The following is an 8,238-nucleotide window of genomic DNA, read 5'->3' as shown; positions in this document are numbered from 1 at the left end:
GGGTTTTCACGAAAACTTTTATTTTGAAGGGGTGATTGCCAACTTCCTGTTGATTTTTTCTGCTAGCTGTCAATTATTAAAATGTAGGTCTAAGTAAGACCTACATAGAAGTTTTTGTTTCATGTCTTTCCGACATTCCTACCGGAAGTTACAAGCAGTTGTGTCTATGTTTTCTTCCTGGAAGCAGTTTTTTCTGTGTTTTATTCAAAAATTGCGCTAGAGCGCAATTTTGAGTTTTTTTTTTTTTTTTTTTCATTAGATCGCAATTTCTGCCAGTCCTGATGTGTGTGCCAAGTTTGGTGAGTTTTGAAGCATTTTAAGGGGGGCAAATTACAGCTCAAAGAGGCAAAAATTGCATTTTTTGTGAAAATTTGGCTTTGAATGGGTTTTTGAAAATTTTTTGTTGATTTTGGCCCCAGAAGATACAATTATGGAATTTAGGTCTAAGTCAGACCTACATAGAGGTTTTTGTTTCATGTCTCTACGACATTCCTAACGGAAGTTACAAGCAGTCTGTTTTTTTTTTTTCCTAGGGGGCGCTAGAGCGCATTTTTGATTTTTGGGGTTTGGTTGCCTAATATGTTGGGAAGGCATGAAAGACCGACGTGTGTGTCAAATTTGGTGAGTTTTGAAATATGTTAAGAGGGTGAAATTGGGGCGCGACGGTGCGGAAGAAAGAAAGAAAGAAAGAAAGAAAGAATAATAATAAAACGCAGCAGATTCAATAGGGTCCTTGCATGGCAAAGGACATGGATGTCCTTTGCCATTGCAGGGCGGACCCTAATAAGAATAATTAAAGCTGCAAGCAGCGTTGGTCGGGTCCGCCGTTGGCCGCCGCCGCCGCCGCCGTGTCCCGAGTCCCGATCTTAGTCAGACCAACATAGAGGTCTTTGTTTCTGATACCATGCTGATACCATCTTGGAAACAACAGCCAAAGGGGACGCTGATCGACGCCTCAAGACGATGACCACGATCATCATCAGCCTCGCTGCAGAGAGGTTTGGACTTGAGGAGAAGCGGGCAGCGAAGCCCCCCTACATCATGAACAATAGAGCGAGTAAAATCCATCAGCTCAGGCAGGAACTGAAGTGTTTAAGACAGCAGTTCAAGGTTGCACGTGAAGAGGATAGGGGGCCTCTTGCGGAACTACGTTGTATAATCCGCAAGAAGCTAATAACCTTGAGGAGAGCGGAGTGGCATAGGAGGAGGAGGAAGGAAAGGTCCAGGAGGAGAGCTGCCTTTCTGGCGAATCCCTTTGGAGTCACAAAACAGCTGCTAGGACAGAAGCGAAGCGGTAGACTGGCCTGCTCCAAAGCTGAGGTCGACCACCACCTCAAGCAAATTTACAGCGATGGATGCAGAGAACAAGACCTAGGCCCCTGCAGGTCCTTGATCAATCCACCAACACCAACGCTTGACTTCGATGGGAAAGAGCCCGGCTGGAAGGAAATCCAGGAGGTGGTCCGCAGGGCAAGGACGAGCTCTGCTCCAGGGCCCAGTGGAGTACCTTATAAGGTCTATAAGAACTGTCCAAGACTACTCCACAGACTCTGGAGAATCTTGAAGGTGATCTGGAGGAGGGGCAAGGTAGCAGACCAGTGGAGACAGGCAGAGGGTGTGTGGATCCCAAAGGAGGAGAAGTCTAAGAACATCAATCAGTTCCGAACCATCTCGTTGCTGAGTGTTGAAGGGAAGATCTTCTTCAGCCTCATGGCCAGGCGACTGACAGACTACCTCCTGAAGAACTCCTACATTGATACATCGGTCCAGAAAGGAGGGATCCCAGAGGTATCTGGATGTCTGGAGCACACAGGCGTGGTCACTCAGCTCATCAGGGAAGCCAGGGAGAATAAGGGGGACCTGGCTGTTCTGTGGCTGGACCTCGAAAATGCCTATGGATCCATACCCCACAAGCTGGTCGAAGAGGCACTGAATCGGCATCACATTCCAAAGAAGTTCAGAGACCTCATTCTGGACTACTATGCCAACTTCCATCTAAGAGTCTCCTCCGGAAAAACAACCTCCGACTGGCACAGGCTTGAAAAGGGGATCATCACTGGCTGTACGATCTCAGTCATCCTCTTTGCGCTCGCCATGAACATGCTGGTGAAGTCTGCGGAAGTTCAGTGCAGAGGTCCCCTCTCCAGGTCTGGAGTCCGGCAGCCACCCATCCGAGCCTTCATGGACGACCTGACAGTGACCACTACATCCGTCCCAGGTTGCAGGTGGATCTTGAATGGCCTTCAGGAGGTGATTTCCTGGGCTCGCATGAACTTCAAGCCGGCCAAGTCGAGGGTCCTAGTGCTAAAGAAAGGAAAGGTTACTGGCAAGTTCTGCTTCTCACTTGGCACCACCAAAATACCATCACTCACCGAGGAACCTGTGAAGAGCTTGGGAAAGGTGTTTAATTGCAGCCTGAGAGACGCAGCCTCCACAAGATCGACCAACCAAGACCTGGAGACCTGGCTGACCGTGGTGGATAAGTCTGGCCTTCCTGGCAAGTTCAAGGCCTGGATTTACCAGCACGGGATTCTCCCTCGGATCCTCTGGCCCCTCATGGTGTACGAAGTCCCCATTTCAACGGTGGAAGGCTTTGAGATGAGGGTCAGTAGGTTCCTGCGCAGGTGGCTAGGACTGCCGCGAAGCCTGAGCAGCATTGCTCTATACGGGCATAACAACAAACTGAAGCTCCCCATCAGCAGCCTGAGCGAGGAGTTCATGGTGACACGGTCCAGGGAGCTCCTACAGTATCGGGAGTCCAGTGACCCAAAGGTTGCACAGGCTGGGATTGAAGTCAGGACGGGGCGGAAGTGGAGAGCTGTCGAGGCTGTGGATGTTGCAGAGGCAAGGCTACGGCAAAAGGTTTTGGTGGGAACAGTGGCGCAGGGGAGATCTGGCTTAGGTAGCAGAAGAACACCTCGCTATGACAAGGCGCAGGGGAAAGAGAAGAGGTCACTGATCCTCGAGGAAGTGCGAGCAGGAGTTGAGGAAAGGCGAGCCTGCCAGATGGCGGGAATGCGGCAACAGGGCGCCTGGACGAGATGGGAACAAGTATCAGAGCGTAAGGTCACATGGACCGAGCTCTGGAAAGCCGAACCCCATCGAATAAAGTTCTTGATCCAGGCGGTCTACGATGTGCTGCCAAGTCCATCCAACCTCTTCACCTGGGGAAAGGTGGAGACACCAGGGTGCCCCCTCTGCCAGAGGAGAGGAACCTTGGAGCACATCCTAAGCTGTTGTCCAAAAGCCCTGGGTGAAGGGCGGTACCGCTGGCGACATGACCAGGTCCTGAAGGCCATAGCTGATGCCATCTGCAGGGGAGTCAGTCACAGCAAGAGCCTCCGCCCAGTGAAGAGTACTGCTTTCATCAGAGCTGGGGAGAAGTCAACACCGGCTGCCCGGAACACCTCGTCTGGCCTGTTGGCAACAGCACGCGACTGGGAGCTGTCAGTTGATCTGGGAAAGCAGTTGAAGTTCCCTGACGTGGTTGCTAAAACAACACTAAGGCCAGATATTGTGCTCACCTCAGTGGCCTCCAAGCAGGTAATCCTCTTGGAGCTCACAGTGCCTTGGGAGGACCGTATGGAGGAGGCCAATGAGAGGAAGAGTGCAAAGTACTCTCAGCTTGTGGAGGAGTGTCGGAGCAATGGGTGGCGAGCGATGTGCCGGCCGGTTGAAGTGGGGTGTCGAGGGTTTGTGGGCAAATCTCTCTGCAGGGCCTACAGAATGCTTGGCATCACAGGGGCCAGCCAGCAAAGGGCCATGAAGTTAGTCACAGATGCAGCAGAAGTGGCATCAAGGTGGCTGTGGATCAGGAGGGGAGAGGCGTGGCATGTAGGGCAGTAGCGCTACCTGGACACAGGCTGGGGCCTGATCAACCCTGGCTGGGTCGCCTAGGGGAGGGGGTCTGATTGTTGAAAGACCCGAAACCCCCTGTGATCCTAGGTTACATCACTGAGGATGTGTCCAGTTGCACCATTGGTGTATTTAAAAAGTTGCTTTTCTGGGACAACCAGTGACTACCAGGAACAGTCTGGTTGACCACCAAGTATAGATTGGTGACAGCTGGAGAGACAGCGGACAGCCCGGAAAGACGGCACCGGGGCAGTGAGGGGTAGCATCCCGAGCTGCACCTTCTGAGAGGAAGGAACCCACAACAAGCTACGAATCGACCTACAGGAAATATACCCCCAGGGATTCCCGAGAGGGGGGGCGGAAGAGAATCCCACTGGACGGATCAAAGGTTGACGACACATGGCAATGGTAACACGACGACGACTATGGAATGCATATGTGGGAAGGTATGCAAGAACCGACATGGCCTGCGGATCCACCAGGCCAGGATGAAGTGTATGCAGAAGGTGGTAGAATCACAGCGCACAGGAACTACGCCTGGTGAGACGCAGGAGGAGCCAGGCCCGGAGTCACCCCACAGTGCCCGGAGCCTCCAGGTGATGCAACCACCAGAAGCACACAGGACATCAGAACATCGTCGGGTAAAGTGGCCCCAAGCTAGCAAGGAGAAAGAGTGGCTCCAGTTTGATGAAGATGCTGATACCATCTTGGAAACAACAGCCAAAGGGGACGCTGATCGACGCCTCAAGACGATGACCACGATCATCATCAGCCTCGCTGCAGAGAGGTTTGGACTTGAGGAGAAGCGGGCAGCGAAGCCCCCCTACATCATGAACAATAGAGCGAGTAAAATCCATCAGCTCAGGCAGGAACTGAAGTGTTTAAGACAGCAGTTCAAGGTTGCACGTGAAGAGGATAGGGGGCCTCTTGCGGAACTACGTTGTATAATCCGCAAGAAGCTAATAACCTTGAGGAGAGCGGAGTGGCATAGGAGGAGGAGGAAGGAAAGGTCCAGGAGGAGAGCTGCCTTTCTGGCGAATCCCTTTGGAGTCACAAAACAGCTGCTAGGACAGAAGCGAAGCGGTAGACTGGCCTGCTCCAAAGCTGAGGTCGACCACCACCTCAAGCAAATTTACAGCGATGGATGCAGAGAACAAGACCTAGGCCCCTGCAGGTCCTTGATCAATCCACCAACACCAACGCTTGACTTCGATGGGAAAGAGCCCGGCTGGAAGGAAATCCAGGAGGTGGTCCGCAGGGCAAGGACGAGCTCTGCTCCAGGGCCCAGTGGAGTACCTTATAAGGTCTATAAGAACTGTCCAAGACTACTCCACAGACTCTGGAGAATCTTGAAGGTGATCTGGAGGAGGGGCAAGGTAGCAGACCAGTGGAGACAGGCAGAGGGTGTGTGGATCCCAAAGGAGGAGAAGTCTAAGAACATCAATCAGTTCCGAACCATCTCGTTGCTGAGTGTTGAAGGGAAGATCTTCTTCAGCCTCATGGCCAGGCGACTGACAGACTACCTCCTGAAGAACTCCTACATTGATACATCGGTCCAGAAAGGAGGGATCCCAGAGGTATCTGGATGTCTGGAGCACACAGGCGTGGTCACTCAGCTCATCAGGGAAGCCAGGGAGAATAAGGGGGACCTGGCTGTTCTGTGGCTGGACCTCGAAAATGCCTATGGATCCATACCCCACAAGCTGGTCGAAGAGGCACTGAATCGGCATCACATTCCAAAGAAGTTCAGAGACCTCATTCTGGACTACTATGCCAACTTCCATCTAAGAGTCTCCTCCGGAAAAACAACCTCCGACTGGCACAGGCTTGAAAAGGGGATCATCACTGGCTGTACGATCTCAGTCATCCTCTTTGCGCTCGCCATGAACATGCTGGTGAAGTCTGCGGAAGTTCAGTGCAGAGGTCCCCTCTCCAGGTCTGGAGTCCGGCAGCCACCCATCCGAGCCTTCATGGACGACCTGACAGTGACCACTACATCCGTCCCAGGTTGCAGGTGGATCTTGAATGGCCTTCAGGAGGTGATTTCCTGGGCTCGCATGAACTTCAAGCCGGCCAAGTCGAGGGTCCTAGTGCTAAAGAAAGGAAAGGTTACTGGCAAGTTCTGCTTCTCACTTGGCACCACCAAAATACCATCACTCACCGAGGAACCTGTGAAGAGCTTGGGAAAGGTGTTTAATTGCAGCCTGAGAGACGCAGCCTCCACAAGATCGACCAACCAAGACCTGGAGACCTGGCTGACCGTGGTGGATAAGTCTGGCCTTCCTGGCAAGTTCAAGGCCTGGATTTACCAGCACGGGATTCTCCCTCGGATCCTCTGGCCCCTCATGGTGTACGAAGTCCCCATTTCAACGGTGGAAGGCTTTGAGATGAGGGTCAGTAGGTTCCTGCGCAGGTGGCTAGGACTGCCGCGAAGCCTGAGCAGCATTGCTCTATACGGGCATAACAACAAACTGAAGCTCCCCATCAGCAGCCTGAGCGAGGAGTTCATGGTGACACGGTCCAGGGAGCTCCTACAGTATCGGGAGTCCAGTGACCCAAAGGTTGCACAGGCTGGGATTGAAGTCAGGACGGGGCGGAAGTGGAGAGCTGTCGAGGCTGTGGATGTTGCAGAGGCAAGGCTACGGCAAAAGGTTTTGGTGGGAACAGTGGCGCAGGGGAGATCTGGCTTAGGTAGCAGAAGAACACCTCGCTATGACAAGGCGCAGGGGAAAGAGAAGAGGTCACTGATCCTCGAGGAAGTGCGAGCAGGAGTTGAGGAAAGGCGAGCCTGCCAGATGGCGGGAATGCGGCAACAGGGCGCCTGGACGAGATGGGAACAAGTATCAGAGCGTAAGGTCACATGGACCGAGCTCTGGAAAGCCGAACCCCATCGAATAAAGTTCTTGATCCAGGCGGTCTACGATGTGCTGCCAAGTCCATCCAACCTCTTCACCTGGGGAAAGGTGGAGACACCAGGGTGCCCCCTCTGCCAGAGGAGAGGAACCTTGGAGCACATCCTAAGCTGTTGTCCAAAAGCCCTGGGTGAAGGGCGGTACCGCTGGCGACATGACCAGGTCCTGAAGGCCATAGCTGATGCCATCTGCAGGGGAGTCAGTCACAGCAAGAGCCTCCGCCCAGTGAAGAGTACTGCTTTCATCAGAGCTGGGGAGAAGTCAACACCGGCTGCCCGGAACACCTCGTCTGGCCTGTTGGCAACAGCACGCGACTGGGAGCTGTCAGTTGATCTGGGAAAGCAGTTGAAGTTCCCTGACGTGGTTGCTAAAACAACACTAAGGCCAGATATTGTGCTCACCTCAGTGGCCTCCAAGCAGGTAATCCTCTTGGAGCTCACAGTGCCTTGGGAGGACCGTATGGAGGAGGCCAATGAGAGGAAGAGTGCAAAGTACTCTCAGCTTGTGGAGGAGTGTCGGAGCAATGGGTGGCGAGCGATGTGCCGGCCGGTTGAAGTGGGGTGTCGAGGGTTTGTGGGCAAATCTCTCTGCAGGGCCTACAGAATGCTTGGCATCACAGGGGCCAGCCAGCAAAGGGCCATGAAGTTAGTCACAGATGCAGCAGAAGTGGCATCAAGGTGGCTGTGGATCAGGAGGGGAGAGGCGTGGCATGTAGGGCAGTAGCGCTACCTGGACACAGGCTGGGGCCTGATCAACCCTGGCTGGGTCGCCTAGGGGAGGGGGTCTGATTGTTGAAAGACCCGAAACCCCCTGTGATCCTAGGTTACATCACTGAGGATGTGTCCAGTTGCACCATTGGTGTATTTAAAATGTCTCTACGACATTCCTAACAGAAGTTACAAGCAGTTTTGTCTGGAAAAAGGTGACGGCTTTTTACAAAACTTTTATTTTGAAGGGGTAATTGCCAACTTCCTGTTGATTTCAACTGAAAGATGCCAATCATCAAAATGTAGGTGTAAGTGAGACCTATATAGAGTTTTTTGTTTCATGTCTGTCCGACGTTCCTACCAGAAGTTACAAGCAGTTTTATCCGTTTCCTCTTCCTAGGAGCAGTTTTTCTGTGTTTTTTTCAAAAATTGCAATAGAGCGCAATTTTGAGTTTTAAGGTTTGGTTTTTTCACTAGATCGCAATTTCTGCCAGTCCTGATGTGTGTGCCAAGTTTGGTGAGTTTTGAAGCATTTTAAGGGGGTCAAATTGCAGCTCAAAGAGGCAAAAATAGCATTTTTTTGCGAAAATTTTGCTTTGCATGAGTTTTTGCAAGATTTCTATTGATTTTGGGTATAGACATTTTTTATTGGAAATGTAGGTCTAAGTCAGACCTACACAGAGGTTTTTGTTTCATGTCTCTACGACATTCCTGACGGAAGTTACAAGCGATTTGTTTTTGTTTTTTGCTAGGGGGCGCTAGCG

General features: G+C 52.1%; 2 protein-coding genes across 2 annotated transcripts; both read left to right on the top strand.

Annotated features, from left to right (window-relative positions):
* The first annotated feature begins 912 nt into the window (after positions 1-912).
* On the top strand, positions 913-3,847 carry LOC133536154 (uncharacterized). Its single transcript, XM_061876415.1, has one exon. It carries the CDS (start codon positions 964-966, stop codon positions 3,844-3,846), a length of 2,883 nt encoding a protein of 960 aa, XP_061732399.1. The 5' UTR covers positions 913-963; the 3' UTR covers position 3,847.
* A 433-nt stretch (positions 3,848-4,280) lies between these two features.
* LOC133536153 (uncharacterized) lies at positions 4,281-7,506 on the top strand. Its single transcript, XM_061876414.1, has one exon. The coding sequence runs from the start codon at positions 4,281-4,283 to the stop codon at positions 7,488-7,490; it is 3,210 nt and encodes a 1,069-aa protein (XP_061732398.1). The 3' UTR covers positions 7,491-7,506.
* Positions 7,507-8,238: the final 732 nt, after the last annotated feature.

Source organism: Nerophis ophidion, linkage group LG17 (assembly GCF_033978795.1).
Source record: "Nerophis ophidion isolate RoL-2023_Sa linkage group LG17, RoL_Noph_v1.0, whole genome shotgun sequence".
NCBI classification, from domain to species: domain Eukaryota; kingdom Metazoa; phylum Chordata; class Actinopteri; order Syngnathiformes; family Syngnathidae; genus Nerophis; species Nerophis ophidion.
The sequence above is the reverse complement of the archived record's forward strand: the minus strand, read 5'-3'. Positions and strand labels throughout refer to the sequence as shown.